Below are 23264 nucleotides of genomic sequence, written 5' to 3'. Positions count from 1 at the left end.
AACCCATGAAGCATTGTTTTTTTTCTTCTTTTTTCGCATTTCTAAGCCAATACTTAGCTGGATACATTAGCATCTTTCCGCCAGTCATCAAATTATTGGCTTAGGAATGCGACAAAAAAAAAGAAGAACTCCATTAATTCAATGCTTCATGGGGTGTGTAATTGATAGAAAATAAGTCATGTTTTTGGGTAAACTACTCCTTTAATCATTCAGAATGGCCTTATATTTATTTAAAAAATGTATTTCTCACTACAGGCTTGAGTGAATGACAGTCACTCGCGTTGTGAGATTGCAGATCTGTAGATTTAACTATTTCTTAAAAGTTTTTTTTTTAACGTTTTGAAATAATTAATAATTTGTACTCACAACCCATGAAAATGGCTCTGTGACCCCAAATACAGTAGGGACCCATTGTTTGTAAAACCCTGCAGCAGACTGTATAGACCAGATCAGATGCTTTTGTGTGAGGCTGTAGTAGGCCTATGATCAAGTAGGGCATTAAGAAAACCTCAAAAAGTTAATATGTGGAGATAGGAGGTTTCTCCCCGAAACGATATTTGGTTGTGGTGATGATGTCATGATGATTTGGTCTATAATATAAACTGAGCTGCCGTGACGTCTCACCTCGTCTAAGAGCACCACAGAACTTTTGATGATCTCCTTCCACTTTTGGACCTCGTCGTCATGGTAACGCTGCTGCGACTCCAAGAACTGTGTCCACTCCAACTGGGTCTGAGGAAGTTTACTGAGGACACACACACACACACACACACACACACACACACACACACACACACACACACACACACACACACACACACACACACACACACACACACACACACACACACACACACACACACACACACACACACACACACACACACACACACAGCAAAAACATGCTTCTTGATTATTTGAATAATTGGAAAAGTAATTAATAGAATAATCGCTAGAAAGTAATTCATCACTGTCGGGTGGAAACCTCATATGTCCAAAAACTGTTACTTTTCGGGATTGAAATTCACAAATACCAAAAATAGCAGATCAACCAGCTCAAAACGCATCACTTGACGCCACATTTCGAGCTTGTAGATCTGCTATTTTTGATACTTTTGTGTGACGCTGTGGTATGATCAAGGCATTAAAGCTGCACTATGTAACTTTCCTCTTCTACCCCGGATTTGAACCCGGTGTCCTGTGCACGTGCTGACATATTTACCATTGGGCTAATATAGCCTGCCTGCTTACTCGGGGGATAAATTGAATCTTGACCATCAGGTCAAAATTCGTGTCAGATCCTGTGTCTAGGTGAGACATGACCTTTGACACGATCTAAATGTCTCAATAGAAGATCAGGGAGACAAAATACAACCACCCCAACTGTATGAGTTATATTGTATTAACATACTCTACCATACAGATTGGACAAAATTACATTGTATTCATTTAAAAAAAAGTTAAATAGTGCCGCTTTAATTCGAAAAAACACAACAAGTTAGAATATGGAGATGAGAGGTTTCTCCCCCCGACAGCGTTGCATTGCTAGTTGCAGCCCTGCATGCTAGTACGGTACCTTTCATGCGGTTGCAGTTCTTGCCAGGAGGTGAGACTCTGTGTGGTGTACTCCAACATCCACAGCTTGTAGAACAGCATGGTGTTCAAGAACACCAGCAGAACCAGACTAGAGGGGATGAGATAGGATGGTCAAGTACAGCTACATTCTTTGTGTCCATTCTGCACATTTTGTATTGTTGTTTAACCCATTAATAAAGACCGGTAGAAGCATCTGTCATTGTCCGAGTGCCGCGCTATGAGCTTGTAGATCTGCTATTTTAGAAAAATCATGAACATTTTTGCAAATCTTTGAACATATATATTAGTCCGTGAGCCAGGACCCCAAAATGGGGTCATCATTACCATCTGGGGGGAATAATTCTCATAGTGATTTTTGGGTAGGTATACACCCCTAGAGCTAGGAAAAATGTGATAGCCTTGCATCGGTGGTAGCTATCTGTGTGTTATCACTCCTTTTATAACCACAAGCCAAAACACAGTTTTCAAAATCCGAATGAAGCATTCTACTTCAAACTGATGATTCTCTCTTATTATTGACCCTCTCTCTCTGAAAAATGGTTGGGATAAAGCTCAGACTATATATTGTCCAGAAAGGTTGTTAAAATTTGCATATCTAGAATATTTTTCTATTACAGGCAGTGAGAACATAGCCTGGCAATTTTTTACTTTTAATCCGCTTGTCTTAGAATACCTCTGTTTAATACCTCTTTTTTAGGGTTTTCATATGTAGAATCCATTCCTGATGTTATTTTTTTAATATCAGGTCAATCATGTCAAAGGTCAGGTCAAGGTTAAAATTGACCTCTGGGAGAACAACAAATGGAAACAACTTGATGAACATTCATGGTTCACTATTCATGATTTTGTTTTGTGAAAAGTGTCATTAACATGTCACAAGAACTGGTATTCATAATAACATGAATGTAAAATGATATAATCTAATGTCAAATATGTATCTTTTGCAACTACATCTGTATTCTCCAACCCACATCCTGTTCTACCTCATCCTTACAAGTATCCTCCTTATTAACATCACTCCTCATCTGTAGCTTGAACATATCATCAGTAACCATCTTCACCAGAGCAGTTACAGTACATCAGTGATGTACTTCTCACTCTCTGTGCCCTAAATTGATATTGCACCATGTCACATAGCTCTGACGGTGGGGTCACCCTTAGCAATGACAGGAACAAGAATATCCTAGATCTCCTATCAAAATGTTGTGACATCAAACGACTTGTCAGGTGGGGCTTGGTGGTCTGCCACTTTCCACAACATCACTTGTAAATAAATGAGCCCACATGTGGTGCAACAGGTTGGTCTGTGTTGGAGGAAGGGCCATTGACTTGTGGCACCCACCTCACCCAGCACATCAGGGTAGCCTGGGAAGTTCCCTGCCAGCAAAGTGTAGTGTGCTCTGATCTTGCCTTTGTCATACATATAAGACTGTCCCATCCCAATGCTCCATCTATACTTTACACTGTAGGTCCACCTGATACACCCCAATACACAGCATACAACAGGACAAGAACATCAGTGTAATCACTGAGCATGTGTATCACACCCTTTCCAGAGATGGCTGCATCAGGGATATAGGAACTCATGGTGATGTCTGCCTCATCATGACTAAATGCAGTATCTATCGTCAGCACTGAAGGTGTACAACATGCTCAACGGCTTCTGCTTAATGTTCTTAATCTTCATGATGACATCTCATGTGGGTAAAGGACATTACTATTCACAACAGCATGGGGGCAAATTAGCCAAGGATGGGATTGAAGAGATGATCTTTCTGTGTGTGAGGAATCCTACACCCCAATACTTTATGACCAAGACACACCAGTGCTTCAACTCTCCCTCTGTTTCTGCACATTTTGGGGAAGGCTTCAGTCCACTCCACTCACATGCATCATGACAGCATCTTTCCTGATCGTTATGGCAGTCTGCTCCCCAGACTGGTCAGCAGAGACAGTGATCCAGAATCCATCATGGTGCCGACAGACAAGGTCTAGCTTAGCCTCTATGCTATGGCATGGAGCACATGCATCTTCAGCAGGCACTGGGTTAGATATCAAGCACACTGCACATGGCCAGCATGGAAGAAGTGCTTCAGTCATGTGCTTCATGAGAGAAAAGGTGAAGTTAATGTCAATGTGTCTCCCTGCGCATTCAAACTGGTGGATGTGAAGTGTAGGAAGAAGTTGTCTACCCACTGTCAACCAGTAGGATGGAGATGTGCAGTGTCCAGGTAGGCTACTGCTGTATCTGTTCAAATGTCTTTGGCCAAGTTGATAGAAACCACTTCAGAGTGCTGCTGATACACTCAGGACTGACCACTGAACTTGCCTGTCATGTTCTGCAACCACATGCATTTCCACTTCCAGTGCTGAACCTTGCATCAGTTTTGCAATGCAGCTGAAGAATGACTGTATAACATGCATCCCACCGGGATGCACAATTACATTATAGAGCTTATATACCTGCAAGGTGTCAACAAACGGCTCCATGTCAATTGTGAGGTGAATAGGGCCTGCTGTACATGTCAACCAGTGACCATATCTGCTGCCTGCTTGGACACCTGGTTGGACGATAAGGTGCGAGAGAGACCTTGACCTGACCTTTAGCACATAGGCCAAAGACTGACCAGCAAGTCAAAATATAACATTAGAAATAGATTCTACACCTATGAATGCCCCCCCCCCCCAGGTCCCCATATGAATCACGTTCACGAAGTTCACAGATTCCCTCACACAACTGCAATATTTTGTTGTTTTTAACATAATTTAGTACAATGGAACATCACCATGGGATGGACACCATCTTTGATTTGGCAATAAAAAATTAACTGATGGTAATTTCACTGATTCAGCCATATTTCTTGAACCCTAAGACCTAGTTTTAGACACCAAAACCACCTTTCTAGGTTGAACATTATCATAAAGCCATTTAAGCTCCTGGCAGTCATATTGGACGCCATCTTGAAAATGATGGCTTTACGAGAAATATAATTTCCTAGATTTTTTTTTATGTTCTTAAGCATGCCTAGACGTACCAGAACCAATTGAAAAACCTTTTGTATATTTTTTTGGGGGGGGGTTAATAGTATGTTTTCATATATTGACCCATGTAATTTTCGCCTAGTGTTATAACATAAAATGCATGATAGCACCCATAAAGCTACCATTGGTGCAAGGCTATCACATATTTTCTAACTCTAGACATGCATACCTTGACAAAATCACTATGAGCATTATTCCCCTCAGATGGTAATGACCAACCCCCCTGGCTCACGGACTATATGTTTTAATGCGAACATTTGTAACTCAAATCTTTGCTTCATGGGGGTCCCTGGAACTAAATATTTTGAGATGGGGGTCCGTGGCCAAATACATATCTAAAAATGTTTCCTAAATCCTAACAGTATGTTGCTTTATCAGTGGTGCTCCAACTTTTCCATGTCAAGGACCCCCAAAATAATATGTATTTGGCCGCGGACACCCATCTCAAAATATGTTGTTCCAGGGACCCCCAGAAGCACAGATCTGAGTTAAAAATGATCGCTTTAAAACATATATATATATATATATATATATTCAAAGATTTCCACAAATTGTCCACGATTTTAAAAATAGCAGATATTCAAGCTCAAAGCGTGTGAGCTTGTATATCTGCTATTTCTGAATAGCCAAAGAAATCTAAAATGACAGAGATGCGTTCCTGGATTGAATGGGTTAATTCAGCCGTTCCCAACCTTTGAACGTCTGGATCAGGGCCTATACTCTGACAATCTTGAAAGCGTTAGCGGTCCACCCTTCCTTCGGATGGGTGGACCGTGTGCACGTTTAATTTAATGATCAATCGGTCGATTTGTGTTCCGCCTTGGATCAGTGGAACTAACATGCATTAAGTTCCTATCCCTATCACAATGAAAACTCAGTGTTCAAGGTTTTAAATATAAAAAGGAAAAATAAACTACCTTTATTTTTTAATATCAATGTTATATTCTCATTAAAATCTTAGTGTTTTGCCAACTATTTTGGGGGGGGGGGGGCCCACTTGCAATATTCACACAGCCCAGCAGTGGGCCCCCGGCCCACAGTTTGGGAATCACTGGCTTAATTTATACTCCCATCCTCAATCAGGCTTAACTTGGTGAATCAAGTCCATGTCAAAAACGAAACAAAAAAAGAAAAACCATTATGGCTATGGTGAGATGAAATGAAAGAGTTGAATACCTTATACAGATCCTATGGAATGCAGTTGAAGACAAGGAAAGAGGAACAGAGAGAGAGAGAAATGAGATTGCAGATTACAACACTAAAACAGAGGAACGAAGAAGACAAAGAGGGCCAAACGCCTCCAAACACATTCAGTTAGTTCAGTGGTTCTCAACCAGGGACCAGCAGTGGTCCTTGAGGGGGTTCCAGGTGTTCCCCAGCTAAATGATGGAGAGTTGGTAACCAAATGGACCCCTTATAGATCTTTAACTCTTGAGAGCGTAAAATGAAACCCTTACGGGTCCATTTGGTTTCATTTTACGCTCTCAAGAGTTAAATTATTGTTAAACATCTGCATTACTTAATTAAACAATTGTTATTTTGATCAACGTTTGCCTGTTATCTCTCACATGGTACCAACATCAATAGGCCTACAGCATGGAATTGTGGACAAAATCGTATCCAACGATAACAAAATATTCAAAGCTTTGGGTCTGAGAGGCTAAATCTCATCAAACGGTGATGGAGCCGTGGCTCAAATGCCGAATAAATTATGGACCTTGCTATGAAAAGGGTTGAAAACCACTGAGTGAGTTGACAGAATAGGACAGTGTGTGAGGAAGGAATGAGCAAGGGGGACAGAGGGACTTCATCATGTGATGTTAGGTGTCACAGAATGAAACAGAAATACAAAGAATTACCAGTATCAAGATTAATATATATATAAAAAAGAAGAGACTTATCAGCTTCAAAATTAAAAGGTGCACTATGTAACATAACACACTGCGCAAGTGCTGTCATTTTTACCAGTGAGCTATAATAGAGCCGGCCTGCTTGCTCCGGGGGATAAATTGAATCTTGACCACCAGGTCAAAATTCATGTCAGATCCTGTGTCTAGGTGAGACATGACCTTTGACACGATCTAAATGTCTCAGTAGAAGAGTAGGGAGACAAAATACAACCCCTACCACCACCAGCCATCAAAAAAAAAGTTACATTGTGCCGCTTTAATACTGTGTACCAAAAATAAATATAACAAAATAACCTCAAACTAAAATGAACATTGCATGTGTGCTACACACTGAAATATATATGTATTTTGTAAAGTTCTCACGTTCAATACCGTATGACTATGCTTGATATAATTATTGGACCCATTTCCAGCTCCTAATACAGAGGGCCAGTAATATACCTAACATTATGAATACAATTTGTTTTACATTCTGTGGTATCTCGTTTTTATTGCTACGTATATGTCAGGGACCGAGAGGATGAAAATTCGCTGTTAACTCCTTTTATATTTACATTGCTTTCACAACTGTACTGCATTTGAATGCCTTGTTCATATAATATCAGTATAGTATCATAATATATTCTGTCCCTCTCAAATACACAAATGAGGTAAAGATCCATGTATAAAGTACAGTATTCCTACTCACACAAGGCTGATGAGGAGCAGCAGCTTAGAGACACTGTAGAGAGCCAGGCCTCCGGGGGCGTGGTCAGGTATGTGCCTGGTCTGGGTGGAACCTGTAGACGAGAACAGGACAACGTCAAGCTACTTCAAAAGAGTGAGAAACGCCCACAGGCACAACACCAGAGGGAGCTCCACGGATCTCATTCCCCCCCAGATTCTGCACAAACATGGGGATGAATTCTTTCTACTGTTATGCCACCAAAATGTGGAATGCACTACCACCACCAGCCATTGAAAAATGCGACTCCCTCCCTAGCCTCCTTCAAAACCGCCATAAAAGAGCACAGGTCTGCAATTTGCAACTGGACCTAGACAAGTCTTCTAGCTTGTCCACTATTTTTTCTGTAAATTTACTACTGCTCCCAGTATTAACGATTTCTTGTATAGTATTGTATGTCTTGATGAATTGAATACACAGGACCACAATGGAAACAAGCCCTCAGGGCTTTTTGTGTTATCCTTTTAGCATTATTGTATAACTGTACCTCTGTACTTTTTGCAAACTGTTAATAAATTATTCAATCGATTCAATCAACGCCTTCAATTCAAAACTTCCATCAGACTAGAGGTGCAACAGTTAATTGAACAAATCGATATTTTCGGTCATTGACAGGAGAAAAGTAAAAAACGAAACAATTCTGCTTCTCGATTATTCGATTAATCGAAAAAGTAAGCGCTAAGTAAATCGCTAAGAAACAAATAGATAGTTGCAGCCCTAGATCAGACAGGATATTCTGAACCACGTAAGACATGATTATTTCACACGGACCACTGATGTGAGGTGTCACACCCAAAACCAGACTGTCAACAGGTCCTACTTGCCAGGGCGAAATGAAGTCTCACCTAGCCAGATGATCAGAGATCTCCACCTACTGACACGTCTGGTGACATTTAAACTGTTGCTGTCGGGCAGAAACCTCTTAAGGTAGTAGCTCTCCACCAAACAGACTACTACAGATTACTACAGACTGGCAGTCGAATGAAGTCGGGAGATCAGTCGGTTGGAAGGTGTGAAAACAAAGTTGCTGAATGCACCTGAGAGCCGACAGCAGTGGGTGAATAGGTTTGTTAGTGACCATTCTCACAGCTGTTTTAGCCCATATAGGTGGAGATCTCTGGTAGTCTGGCAACGGAAGACTAGACACAATGCTGAGGAAGACCTGTTAGGTTGAAACGCGTCCGTTGCTCCGTCTGGGAGAGGTAAATAAATGTGAAAAGGACTTTTTTTTTTCTTCCCTTCTGTTATTCTAATGTATTATATATTTATTATTTGGTATGTATTGTTTAAAATGGTAACGATAATATACCAGGGTTGTGGCTCTCTTGGAACGGGAACTTTGGGGTTTGGAGATTGTATATAATCTGAAACAAATACCAATAAAAAGACACGAGCAGAAAAAACAGTATCCTGGTAGCCTTTTCGGGTTAAACAAGCCCAAAAGAAGCAACTAGGCTGCATGAGCACTTTAAACCTATACTACATTGGCTATTTGAAAATAGCCGATCTACAAGCTCACAACGTGTCGCATTTGCGATGCGTTGTGAGCTTGTAGATCTGCTATTTTCAAAAACATCTTGAAACGAAAAAGTGAAATACTTGGAATATTTTAGTTTTTTTTTTCAGATTGAGGGTCTGTGGAGAAACAAGCCAAAAGTCTCTTTTATAATAAGCAGTATTATTGTGTTCTTTTTTTTAATGCTATGCTGATGAATTGAATAGAGTACATAGGACCACAATGGAAACAAGTCCCCAGGACTGGGGGGGGGGGGTGTTATTGACCCTGACCTGCCACATGTTTGATGTGGTGGCTGACTTCCTCCTCGTCCTCGGGGGTAGAGACGGCGCTCAGCATCTCGTCCAGGGGTCTCAGGTGAACCAGAGCTCGCTTCCTCCTCCGCGCCGCCCCTGTCCTCAACGCCTTGGACTTGGGAGACTGTTTGCTGGGGTCCATCAGAGCCGCTTCCACCTTGGTCAGTTCCATATCTGGTCACAGGGTGACACAATTTAGCCCTTAAGCCCTTATATCGTTGCTGACGGGCAGAAACCTCTTATCTCCATATTCTAACTTTTTGTGGTTTTGTTTTGTAAATTAACACCCTACTTGATCATACTATGGCGTCACACAAAAGTATCAAAAGTAGCAGATCTGCAAGCTCGAAACGCTACTTTAGCAATTTTTTTATTTGAATCCTGAAAACTAACAGTTTTGGACATGAGGTTTCCACCCGACAGAGACGATATCCTTTGGTGTACGACAGATAGCAATAAATAGCTAATCTACTGTACAAGCACACGCTTGTTGGTCGGTAGATTTTCCGCTAGTTTTGTTAATGTTTAAAAATAATTTGTTGAAATCTTTTCAAAACTTGCCAGGGTTAAAGTGATAAACTCTCAGGGTTAAACAAACACTGAAGGATTTCACTATGTGTAATGAGCTGAATACGACGTGCCTCCGATTGAAAGTTATTTACAGTTCATTCATTCTATGCTTTTGCAGAGTTTATACGAGAAGACATCCTTAAAAATGCTATGGTTTCTCCATTTTCTGATTGTCTCAGAGGCAGAGTGTCAGGTAGGCTAGATCAGGATAGCGTGCTTTGACACATTTTTATGCTTTTGGTTCTTGAGTGATCTCTTGCTTTTTGATATTTTTTTTTACCTGTGACGCTGTAGTATTACTTTATGAAAAAACACAACAACTTAGAATATGGACAGTGATACAAATTGTAAGTATCCTATTACAATGTTTCTCTTTGGTTACATAGTAATACTTCACATACCTAAGTGTCTGAAGTACTCGTCCAGACCACTCCAGAAGTTTCTTTCAATGAAGCCCTTGATGAGACCCCAGGGTTGCTTCCTGTACCGCAGCTCTGTGGATACCCTGCACGTACACAACACCATGTACAGTATGGAAAACTCATTAGCCTTCTGTTACAATGCAATGTAAAGGAAGAGGCCTTTAGTTTGAAATAGTGGTCTGCAGCTTAAGACCGAAATTATTATTCATTTGTTTTTGTCTAGCCATTTTGACGGCAGAATCTGTCAGCACCACTGCCCTAAACGTGTAGTGTTGTTGTTAGTAGGAATAAACACAGAAGCATCCGGGAGGAAGTGGACTAAGAAAGGGGAGGAGCCAAACCGAGTTCCTGTTTCTAAATGAAAGAGTAGGGAGACCGCCTCCAAACACTGCAGATGTGTTAGTTATATTGTATTAACATACTCTACCACACAGAATGATTAAATAACGCTTTATTCTTAACAAATAAGTTCCCGGAGGGCTTAACAGATGGACAAAGATTTTTTTAAATGTAATAAATTAACCTGTTAAAAACATTAACATTCCTAAAGTATATGAGAGATTAGAATAATATCCGCCCCTCACCTGAGCCGGCACCTGTTCTTGGCCACCCTGGTGAGCATGTAGCGGTTGAGTGTATAGAAGTAGTCGTGGTAGGGGACATCGTGGGCGATCACCTCTGCATCAATGATGTAGCACTCGTTCTCCTGGCTGGCCTTGTAGAGAGTCTAAAACACAAGAACCGGAAATACAGCTACACTCAAAGTGGAAATACTAAAGCCTAATTAAAAAACAAGCCCAAAGTTGCTTATAATAATAAGCAGACACGGCAACACTACCACTGACAGCCACCAGGGGGACCTACCTGTGTCTCAGTGACGGTGGCTGATTTGGGAGCCAGGGGATTGGTGAGGGAGATGGTGTACATGATGTCTCTGGTCTGGTCCCCATCGTGCTCCTTCTTCCATGGGTGATACACCACGTCTGCATGTGAACAGCCAATCAAAATTTAGCTTTTATCATTACATTGGCAATAGTAACATGGTTCTCCCTGTCTCTACAGCTCTTTAGTAAATAGAACTTACATTTTCAAGTCAGGATACCAATTTTATCAAATCATGAGAGATAACTCATACAGGATACAGGATAAAAAAAACAGCTGATAAAATTGGAACTGGAAATCATATATGTCGCTATATATAGCTAAAATCTCAAATGACACAGATGCTTTCCCGGTTTTAATGAGTTAAATAAACATTGAGATGTTACTGTGTAGAAGACTACTGTATATTGTCTTTGTCGGGTGGAAACCTCATACTGTATGTGTCCAAAACTGATACTTTTCAAAAATAGCAAAAGTAGCAGATCTACAAGCTCAAAATGAGCTTGCGGATCCGCTACTTTTGTGTGACGCTGTAGTATGATCAAGGAGGGTGTTAATTTACAAAAAAAACACACAAAAAAGTAAAATTATGGAGATAAGAGGTTTCTGCCCGACAGCAACGATATGAGCTGCTACACGGTCTATGAATTGTACCTGAGAACCTGCGCCGTTCCAGGAAGTCCCTCATGAACTGGGACTCTGTGAACAGCATGCTGTACATCTTGTCCACGCTGAACTTGTACACTTCGTTGATGTACTGGCGACCGCTCAAGTCCTCGTGGAATGGGTCGATCTCACCTGCTTGAACCAAGACGCACGTGCATTGATAGGGCCGTCGCGATTATGACATTTTACTTGACGCTTAATTGTAGCTCAAATAATTGCGATTAACGATTTAATGGCGTTTTCTGTCGTCGAACATTGGAACATTATGAATGAAAATTACATTTCTGTTTGGCCTTTTACGCTTTGTAAACAAAAGGTGCACTGGGCAGATATGACAAATAACTTACATAATTTAATAACGTTATGCTCAACATGAATAGTGGAAATAGCTGTTGTACAAGCTCAAAATTTAGCTTGTAGATCTGCTATTTCCACTATTTAAAAAAAATGTTTGAAAATAAATGACAATTTTTCAACATGGAAATTGTTAAATAATTGTTGAATAATTGTTTGTGTGTGTGTGTGAATACAGGTAGAGTGGGCTAGGTCCATCCATAGTGTATATAAATGTATGTAATGTGTGTGTGTGTGTGTGTGTGTGTGTGTGGGCGTGCGTGCGTGGGCGTGCGTGCGTGTGTCTGCCTCTCGACGGTGACACACCTTCGTCGTGCGTTTCGGACGAATCGCTGTTCTCGGTGGGCAGGTCCTCGTTGTCGTTCAGGTCCAATGAGGGCGAAGGGACGAGACCGCTAAGGTTATCAAGCGAGGGAAGGCTCAACAGATCATCTGGGACAGAGGCGGCAAAATACTCTTCTGGGGACAGATCACACTGCGGAAAGAAAGGAAGGGTTTAGTTAGCTAGAAAACATCACACTAACCCTGTAAACCCTGACTGTCAGGACTCGGGAGTGGAAACCATTTTGTGTGTCCGAAACCGTTCATTTTCAGGAAATGGAACAAAATTGTTCCAATGTAGTTATTATTTTTAGTCACAAGCTCCTGTAAATACCTTTCATTGGTTCAATATAAAACCCACACAGACACTCTTAAGCACTTCCACTTTAACGTTCACTAGGTTTCTAAAATAGCTAAATAGAAGATGTACAAGGCAAGCTCTATTTTAGCTACTTTTGTCGGACATTAATTTACAGTAAAAGTTAAGAAATGTGAAGACACAAGGTTTCTGCCTGACAGCAACAAAATATTCTCACACAAAAGTTAAGGGAGAATAATTAGCATAATAGCCTTTTAAAACTTTAGAGCAGAGGTTCCCAAACTGTGTACTGAGGCACACGTTTGTGGTTCCCAGGTGTTTCCCTGGGAACCACACATTATATTATTGCCATATACTCTACATATCAATGCTGTTGGGCAGAAACCTCTAATCTCCGTATTCTACCTTTTTGTGTTCATAAGCTAATGTCCTACTTGATCACGCTACAGCGTCACACAAAATCATCGAAAGTATAGAAGATCCACAAGCTCGAAGCTTTCGAGCTTGTGGATTTGAATTTGAATCCTGAAAAGTAACAGTTTTGGACATATGAGGTTTCCACCTGACAGAGACGACGCGCAGGGGCGGCCTTTCCTATGTTTCACCCGTTTCAATTGAAACGGGCCCCCAACCTCAGGGGGCCCCCACAAAAAAAACAAAAAAAAATATTGTTTTTACTCGCATCCCAGTCCGGGGCCCGCCTCTGGCTGGCCGACGTCCAAGAATTTCATGCAAGAAGAGGATGTAGATCTGATTGAATCAGGGCTCAGCTCAAGTGAATCATGTGAGTGAGTTGTTTTAGCTGTCTGTCCATGGTGGAAGTGCAGATAGGCTAATTAATTTAGTTCGAAAATGCATCATTTTGGATTGTGGAAGCAAACCAACTTCAGTCCACAAATTATTTTTTTGGGGGGGGGGGGGGGGGGTGCATATGGGGCCCCCATATGAGCTCTTGAAACGGGCCCCCAGATCATTAAGGCCGCCCCTGACGACGCGTAGCATGCAATCATATACAACAGTGGATCTCAAAGTGGAGTCCAGGGACCCTCAGAGTTCTGTGGAGGGGGGAGATTCAAAATGGACCCTTACAGGTCTGTAACTTTGAGAGTGTACAAATGGAACCAAATGGACCTTGTCGAGTCCATTTGGTTCCATTTATACACTCTCAGAGTTGTGGAGGAGGGGGGGGGGGGGGTCATTGAAAAAAAAATAGACAGGGAGTTGGAGACTCCCTGTGACTAAAACAAGTTGTCAAAAAGTGAATAACAACTTTGATAATGTCCAGACCTGGTCGGCCATCTTAGAAAGAGAGTTATTTTCTGGCCTTATGGGAGAAGTAAAGAGTATATAATATAATTCACTGTTGAGCATGTTTTGTTAAAGGTTTAATGACATTCACTTTTACACCACATTCAAAGTCTTTGTCCTGGTCCTTCAAAAGTGTACAAAAAGTTTTAAGTGAAAATTCCATTCCAGTGATCCATGGCAGGTGTTTTTCTCTCACATTTCTAAAGCCTTTTCAACTGCAATGAAAAAAGAAATCTTTGCCTGCGGGTGTCGCTGGTGAGGGATTTTGCCTGTCAATCATCGCCTCTGCTCCGCCCCCCCCAAAGGAAAGGATAGGGGAGGGGAGGGGCGAGGAGGAGAGTGGGCGGGATTATTCGACTGTGACCTCACTGTCGAAGGGCCAAGCTCAGATTACTTTTCAGCCTAATTATTCAGAAAACCCCAGACCACAGAAAATCCACTGAATGTTCTAAGTTCAGGTTTTTTGGGTGTAATTGAGGTCATAAAACCCCAAATAAAACATTGAAAATAAAAAAAGTGAAAATGAATGTCATGATACCTTTAACACTGAATGAAGGGTTCCGAGCTTGTAATGAATCTATCTAAAAGGAATATTGTATTTAATGTTGAAATTGTCGCCAGGCAGAATACTGTATAGAAAACCTCTTAACGGTGCTGTTCTGTGTTATGCTTTGGTTAAAACAAAAAGTATTTGCTAAAAGGTTATAAAGCTCCATATTCTGATTGTAATGATTGTAGATCTGCTATTTCCACTATCTTTGAAAACGTTTGAAAGCATGTGAACGCTTTTCAACATGGAAACGATTATGACGATTATGAAAAATAATTGCGATTAGGCGATTATGAAAAATAATTGCAATTGATTGATTGATTTTTTTATGATTTTTTAATTAAAATGTTTATGCTATTTGCAGAAATGCAAATAGCAGTCATACTCGTCGTTTCCATTGGGGTCCTATATATTCAATTCACCAATAACACCCAAAAATCTATATCGTCACAAATATAAAACATTACGTACAGATTAGAAAAAAGGGGGTGATGGGGGTAAAGAAGGAGGGGAGGGGTGTGTGATCACCTTTCTAAGGGAGAAGTGATAATTTATCTCCCCCCTTGGTCTCCTGACAAGTGGATTGTCAGGCCCTGTTTTAAAGGAAACCAGATGAATCGTGACAGGGCTGCTAGTGCTACTCACGGGGAGCGGAGGCTCAGTGCCGGGCAGGTCGAGCAGGGCGTCAGAGGGGAAGGTCTTGATGAGGGGATGCAAGGGGCTGATGTCAGGCCTGGAGGCCTCCAGGCTCTTGGCCAGCAGAGCCTCAGTGGTATGCTCAGCGCTGGCGTCCTCCACGGGCAGCTCCTCACAGTACCTGCACCATGGAGAAGGACAGCAGCTGTAGGTCAAGGTTACCAGCGTGATGCGTAAAACGCACCGCACTGCACCCATGAGCAAGAAGGGAGGCGGTGTCTGTATCATGTGTGGGTTTACTGTACATATTTTTCTCTTTGATTTCTAACTGTTTATATGATGTTTTGCACAGTATTGTATATTTGTCTGTCGTTAAATGTTTCGATTAATTCAGTACAAAGGACCCCAATGGAAACAAGCCATAGGCTTTCTTGGGTTTGAAATCCTCTTAGCAGACCTTGTATTGAACTGTGCTTTTTTTTTGTGCAAACTGTTAATAAAGTATTCAATCAATCAATCAGGTTTGGCTGTGTAGGTTTAAAAAGGTTTACAGCTGCTTTTCTTTTTACAAGCTGTCAATAAACTGACGTCCCCCGAACCGTGGTAGAGCAGTGAAGCTGCCGCCGCCTGGTGGTCAAATCTGGGAGTGCAACACTTTGACACATTGAAAACGCTACTGCACGTGAATCTTAGCCTGGTAACCCCCCCCCCCTTCCGGAAATCTCATTTGCATTTGATTTCAAGAAGGAGTCTGGTCTGCAGGCCTGTCTGGGCGTTTCCCCGGAGTTCATAACATGAACTCTCATATCAGCGTCCTCGCTTTCAGATGATTCTATCATCTGAAACCCTAATGCGGAGACACAGATGCACTTGTTTTCTTTACATTGGTAGCCAAGCTGTAAATGACATTTCATGTCAGTCTTGTTTCTAAAGCGTCATGTACATGACTCAAAGAGCATGCATGTTTTAAAGCAAAATAAAATCTCATAAGTCACGACTGAAAAGGTTTGTATGACTAAGTCCTAATGTGCGATTTATGAAACAGTGTGAAAGGAGCCCCCCTACACTAGCGCTGATTCCTAAACAATTAACACAATATGTAAAATGATGATGTTTTAGTGGCCTAATATTGTTCATCGCATTGAGAGCTTGTAGGTCGTCTATTTTCGCTTCCATAGAAGACACGCTGGCTTCAGTGGAATCCAAATGACTGGAATCAGTCGTCGCAACTGAGAACTTGAATCCATGAGCATGTCATAGATCAGTGATTCTCAACCTTTTTTAATTTCAAGGACCCCCAGTTAGATATGCAGATTAGGCCATGGACCCCCAATTGATATCATTATTTATCTCTGCATGGGACCCACACCCTCAGTGCTAATTTAACTCTGAGAGTTATAGACCTGTGAGGGCCCACCCTGGACCTCTGGTAGTCTCCCGACCTGACGTTTGTGAACCAGCGTCATAGATCACTGGTTCTCAAAAGTGTTGTCCAGGGACCCCCAGGGGGCCTTGAGGGGGGAACAGTTTAAACAAGTAAGCACTATTTAAAAAAACGGATTGGCTGTGTGTCTCTAACATTAATACTTACTATAAAGTACAAAGTAGCTGCCAACATAAAGGAAATACTTGTGTGGTGAAAACTCTCTGCAATCATCTACTGAAAAGAGAGCTGACATTTTAGAAGCTGGGAGAGTTCCCTCTGTGATTAAACGTGGATCTCAACAGGGGCACACTGTAGTGTGGTGGGAACCCCAATGCTTTCAATGAAAATGTCCTAACTTCTTGTAAATCGTCGCTGTCGGATGGAAACCTCATATGTCCAAAACTGTTACTTTCAAATTAAAAAATAGCTAAAGTAGCAGATCCACAATTAATTGAAACACGGCGCGAAGCGACACATTTCGAGCTTGTGGTACTTTTGATGCTTTTGTGTGACGCTGTAGTACGTGGGGGCATTAATTTAATTTACGAAAAAACACAACAAGTTAGAATATGGAGATAAGAGGTTTCTGCCCGACAGCAACCAAATGATACAGGAGAAAATTCTACAGCGTTGCATGAAACCACAGCTTTCCACCGCCATCAATAAAAGTGCAAATGCAGGATTGCCAAAATGCCAAAATGCATTGATTGATTCTAATGTGTTACTGGACTGGTAGGATCATAAGTCAAGATACAGCAGTTGTTAAAATGTATTCTGACAAATTATTTCTTCTCTCTGACCGGGTTCAAGATCGCATGGTTGTTTGTCTGAAAGTGTGTTGTTCAAATAGTCGTATCAGCCACACAAGCATTTTATGGTTCAAAAACAATAACAACGCTACAGACCAGTGGTTACCGACCTTTTCTGGATCAGGGCCCACTTGAAAATCTTGAAGTAAGTAAGCCTTAAGAATCTGACCACTTAACATGGCAGCCTGTCAGCTGCCTTGTTAAGTGGTCAGATGGGTGGGCCGTGTGCATTTTCAGAGCTTATTTTAATGATCAAATCAGTCGGTTGTGTTCTGGCTTGGAACAATGGAACACAACCGACTGACCGCGTTTCCAGTTTGCAGATCTGCTACTTTTGCTATTTTAGAATCTGAATCCTGAACAGTAACAGTTTTGGACGTAATGGTTTCCACCCGACAGAGACGATAGACATATTGTGGAGGGTGAGACTCACCCCATGGTGTTGAAGTCATCGTCTGGGTGGACATAGTCCTCGTCCTCACTGGTCAGGCCCAGCTCATTGCCGTAACACTGGTGGACAAAATGCCACAGCTCTTTTGGACATAAAGGCTGATAGAGGGAAGGAGACGGAGAAGGCAAGGAGGACGAGTCGCATAAACAATTTACAATTTAGACATTTAACAGACGCTCTTAATCCAAAGCGACTTAGAGTAAGCAAGGTAAACACAAGGTCATACTATGACCACACGTAATCTATGATCATAGGTAAACCAATATCCTATATAATCAAAACCAATCTTTTTTGAATGTGTGCATGTATACAAGCTTTGAGCTTGTATAGCTGCTATTTTTGAATAGCCAAAGTATAAACTATGATTAACGGGGTTAAAGACACAAAATTGGAAATTAAATGACAAAACATAATCATTTCAACATGAATGTCTGTAAGTGATTGACAGTGTATCGAACTCACCTTTTCCAGCAGGGCGTTCTGCCAGAGTCTGAACATCATCATGTATGTCCGGTCCCTCGCTCCAAATGAGGTGAAAAAGTGCTGAAATGTGACAAGAGGACAGTTTAACCACCTGAAACCTAGTGTGTGTGTGTATGTGCGTGCGTGCGTGCGTGCGTGCGTGCGTGCGTGCGTGCGTGCGTGCGTGCGTGCGACTGACGGTGTTGTGTGGTGAAAATAGCGACATGTTGTGAGCTTGTAGATCAGTAATTTTTTTAGGTAGATCAGTAATAAAATAAAAAAATCGCCTATAACGACATGCCCAAAGTTGGTAAATACACACGAGCTGCTCACCTTGTCATTGTCAGTGCTCAGCTGGATGGCATTGGGGATGAGGCGAGCCGTCTTCTCCTTGGTCATGGAGCAAATGTCCTTTAATTTAACCATCAGCTACAGAGAAAAAGAGACAGGATTGTGTCAGTTCAGGGGCTTGAGGAGCATCTTTATGCAGTATGTTCAACTGAAAATTAGCGTGAGCAATTCAATTAATATAATCACACAAATAGCAAAAGCAGATTAACTAATGCCATTTAGCAGCATGGGTTTTACTTGCAAGAGTCCACAAAATATTGGTATTTTAGTTAGATGACTTAAACCATTGGTTCTCCAAGTGGGGTCCTGGGACCCCCAGGGGATCCCCAACACAACCGTGTTAATATAGCATCACAATCATTATAACCACTTTAACCATATTTTACACTTTGACTATTCAAAAATAGCAGATCTACAATCTACATCTACACAAAGTGACGCACTATGAGCTTGTAGATCTGCTATTTTTGAAAAATCGTGGAAATGTGTGCAACTATTGAATATACAATAATACATCATTTTTAAGCAAACATTTGTAACTCAAATCTTTTCTTCTGGAGGTGCCTGGCACAAAATATTTTTTGAGATGGGGGTCCTTGACACGAAAAACACTGAGAACCACCGACTTCAAACTGTGTCCTCACCAAGGTTTCCCATCGGAAGATGTTGCTATAGAAACAGATCCAGTTCTCGGAGAGGTAGAGGCGACCCTGCAGGAGGATGTCCCTCTGCAGAGCACAGGAGTAGTCTGGTGGGGGTCAAAGGTTAGGAAAGGTCAACAACACAGGAGTAGTCCGGTGGGGGGCAGAGGTTTGGAAAGGTCAGCAAAATGACAACCGTTTCCATGGGATCACATGCTTATCGTCGCTGTCGGGCAGAAACCTCTTATCTCCATATTCAAATTTTGTGTGTGTTTTCTGGAAAATTAACGCCCTACTTGATCATACTACAGCGTCACATCGAAAGTAGCTGATCCACAAGCTTTGAATTTGAATCCTGAAAAGTAACAGTTTTGGACATGGTTTCCACCCGACAGAGATGTTATACTATACGGCTCGGCTATCACGCTGGGCAAGACCTCGCCGGTTGAATGTCTAAACGGAAGTACCGAAATTTGGCAGAAGTACCACCCAAGGAAATGACGTTGACGCTTTACAAATCTGTTTCCATTCTCTGTGAATGAAACGAGTGTTTCCGTACGACGGAAGTCCCGCCACTATAGACACTCTCTGCTTTAAGTCGCGACCAGGCTTTTCTCTTCGCAGATGAGTAAGGCTGGGAACGAGGCTATATACGGCTGTTTCAGCTCTCCAGGTTCAATGACAAAATGAGCACACTGCTGGCTGGCTTGAGGAGGTGTCCTTCACTGCGGCCGTTTTTCCTTTTTTCTCCTTTGTACATACAGTATAGTGTTTTGTATATGTTGATGACATGTATTATTGTGTTAATATTTTATGCTATGCTGATGAATTGAATACATAGGACCTCAATGGAAACAAGTCCCAAGGACTTTTTGTCTCCGCCAGACCGAAGGCGTGGCCGAGACTATCTTTTGCACCCTGTCCGTCCGTCCCTGTGTCCGTGTGTGTGTGTGTGTGTGTGTGTGTGTCTGAGCAGCTAATCTCCGGCACTGTGCACACACATTCCTTGGATGCCAGAGCAGAACCTCTGCTTAATTTTCTTCAGATCGGCCTGTTATAGCGCCACCAGGAGGCCGATGTTTGTACAACACAATTATGTATATAGCTCCTACAGATTTTGTCCAAACATCACGCAAATCGGTACACAGTATCTCTATAGTCATGTGATCAAGACGGATCTATCCGATTTTTCATATTCCATCCTGATTGGTTAAGATTGCCATCTAAAGTTTTCAGGGGTGGCTAGGCTGTGGAAGAAATACCACCCTTTTCACATTGCCCTGTTATAGCGCCACCAGGAGGCCGATTTTTGCAAAACATGTTTTTTATATTACTCCAACAAATGTTGTCCAAACTTATTTTGTCCAACATTATCTCTATAGTCAGGTGATCAAGACGGATCTGTCCAATTTTTCATAGTCCATCCTGATTGTCGAATTCCGAAAATTGCTGGCCCAAAATAACCTACCTGACCTGGCGGAGACCTGTGCTCCGAGGAGCACTTTTTCTAGTTTGTGTTATCCTTTTAGCCTTGATGTCTGTCTGACTGTACTGTACCTTGTGTTGTTTACATTTCTGACTAATTACGTATTCAATCAATCAATCCTTATCTTTGCCCATGTTCACAGTTAAATGACACATTGGCACTAATGTCACTGTTGCAGTAAAGAGATAACTCTTAGCACTGGAGTCGTTTGGATTCACTTTGGAAGCCTAGGAGTGCTATTAAGATGAGACAGATCCAATTGAAAGTTTCTGCCGAGGCAATGAATGGAGTTGGCAGGCCGTGAATGAGAGGTGAATACAAGCCTTAGCACTTGTTCATGAACTGCTGAAGATCAGCACTTTGTTTGATCACTAGGCTACTCGTCTTGTTTGGACTCACCCACAATGAGCCGCTCCGTATCCGGTAGCTGCTTGAAGAGCTTCCTGAAGTCTTCATTGCGTTGCTTGTATGTGGGACTCAATACCTACAGAGGAGAAACAGCCATGTATAAAATAAAATATTACTCACTGTGTGGTCAATCCACCCAAGCATTTCTCAATGAGAAATGCCCATAAAATGCACATTAGGGTAGATTTATCATCAGTCATTTTCCAAGCAGGGGATGAAAACGTTAATGATGAATACCAGACCAGATTCTTTGAAAGCTGGAGAGAATTGGGATCATATTTTGTTAATGTGCTCTTGACATGTTTTTTGGCTTTATTGATTTTTTTTAACTACTTGAACCCTGGCGTCCCTATTCTGGGGTAAACATTTGGCAAAAATAGCCAATCTACAAGCTCACAACACGTTGTGATGCAACAGCTTGTAGATTGAGTATTTTCTGCAAAGAAAATTGGTGCAGAGGTAAGAAAATGAGGGGTTTAAGTGGTTAAATTAATATTCATGCCTAACAGTTTAAAAATATAATAAACCCACTCTCATTTTGGACCTCTTAGGGGTGTTTGAAAGGTCAAGTTAGAGGCTATAACCCATATCCCTTTAGAGAATGTCCACACTCCACTTCTCCAAAATACTGTCAAACCAAGATCCTTGTACATCAGCAGTTCTCAAACTTTCTTATGCCAAGGACCCACAAACTGATACAGTACGTATTTGGCTGCAGACCACCATCTGAAAATGTTTTGTGCCAGGGACCCCCAGAAGAGAAGATTTGTGTAAAAACAAATGACAAAATTATTCCAAAATAAGTTTTAAGTTGCACAGTATTATTATTATTTTTTAAACACACAATTCCTGCTTTCACACTAAAGTAAGATTCATTGAAATGCTATTTCCTGCCACCGCTAGCCCATACCTAACCCAAACGGAGGAGACTTACAGCGGGGACCTCCTCCCAGTCCCAATCCCAGCCCCAGCCCTCCCAGAGGCTCAGCTGTTGGCGTTGAGGCTGTAATATGTCCACTGTCTCCCAGTCGCTCAGACTGTCTGCATCTCCCTCTGTGTCCAAGGCTGCTGCTTTACTTTCATTCTGACTTCCCATGTCTGTCAATGTGTCTTCTTGTGTCCTTCCTCTTATCTTCTCTCTTGATTTTATTGGTCTCTCCTTGTGCTCTATATGTACTTGTGCTCTCCCTATTTCTCATTCTAGCTCATGTCAGCGCTGAACATTCACACAAACAGATACGTCCCTGTCCACACACTCGCACAAAAACCATGGGGAACTGGAGTAACAGGATTGAGGATAAATAGACACCTGTTCAGAAGGGCCACCCTAGTGTAGCGGTTAGAGCTGTGCACAGAACCGATGGACTGAGACCATGTACGATCCTGCTTTTAGAAGGAAAGGTGTGTTGGCGTTGGAATGAGCTTAGAGACCATTCTTGATTCAAGTTAGGGAGCAACCAGAGGAAGAACTGGTGAAGAAACGTTGAGAGATCTGCATTCAGTCAAATATTCCACAGGAAATTGTGGGGGTAAAAGAACACTTCTAGTGTTTTGATACATGAAATAAAAAACTATGTGCTTAAGAATCGTAAGTCCCCTCTCAACACAGGTGGAGTTCTTGCAGCGTTATGCTGAAGCAGACTCCCACTAAACCAGCTCCATTATGTCAAACTTATAGTCCTCTTCCATCCAATCCAAGGCATACAAAAAAATCCACAAATAGCACAATTATCCACTAATAGCACCAATATCAGCTTAGATCAAGTGCTCCCAGTCCCAACACTCACAGCATTATTCCAGATGTCCCCAGACAGCCAGACCCAAAAGGTCCACTAAATTCAGCAGCAGCATGCCTCCAGTTGAACGATAAGTGGACCAAATTGTGGTGACTTATTTGAAAAGTTTGCAGTGTAAACGTGGAGATGGTGCTCTCTCTCTCTCTCTCTCTCTCTCTCCCTTTCTCTCTCTCTCTCTCTCTCTCTCTCTCTCTCTCTCTCTCTCTCTCTCTCTCTCTCTCTCTCTCTCACTCTCTCACACTGGCTGCCCAGATTGTTTGACAACAGCTCTACCAGGATAGTGGAATGGGAGGAGCGAGAGTGTTTTTGTGGGTAGGGAGAG

The 23264-nt window shown here is 41.8% G+C and overlaps 1 protein-coding gene across 1 annotated transcript in view; it reads right to left on the bottom strand.

Moving 5' to 3' along the window:
- LOC308089699 (protein Aster-B-like) overlaps positions 1–23264 on the bottom strand; it is a 54059-nt gene that overhangs the window by 1719 nt on the left and 29076 nt on the right. The window contains exons 4-18 of the mRNA XM_080434564.1: positions 21138–21222; positions 19256–19359; positions 18594–18689; positions 18261–18341; positions 17781–17896; positions 15122–15293; positions 12285–12453; positions 11613–11756; positions 10941–11059; positions 10661–10803; positions 10056–10159; positions 9061–9258; positions 7237–7327; positions 1577–1684; positions 625–745 (exon numbers count right to left, since the gene is read on the bottom strand). Coding sequence (XP_080290690.1) covers positions 625–745; positions 1577–1684; positions 7237–7327; positions 9061–9258; positions 10056–10159; positions 10661–10803; positions 10941–11059; positions 11613–11756; positions 12285–12453; positions 15122–15293; positions 17781–17896; positions 18261–18341; positions 18594–18689; positions 19256–19359; positions 21138–21222 — 1851 coding nt within the window. The remainder of the gene's footprint in view (positions 1–624; positions 746–1576; positions 1685–7236; positions 7328–9060; positions 9259–10055; positions 10160–10660; positions 10804–10940; positions 11060–11612; positions 11757–12284; positions 12454–15121; positions 15294–17780; positions 17897–18260; positions 18342–18593; positions 18690–19255; positions 19360–21137; positions 21223–23264) is intronic.

The sequence above is a fragment of the Gymnoscopelus braueri genome (genome assembly GCF_963280865.1).
Source record: "Gymnoscopelus braueri genome assembly, chromosome: 8".
NCBI lineage: Eukaryota > Metazoa > Chordata > Actinopteri > Myctophiformes > Myctophidae > Gymnoscopelus > Gymnoscopelus braueri.
The sequence above is the reverse complement of the archived record's forward strand: the minus strand, read 5'-3'. Positions and strand labels throughout refer to the sequence as shown.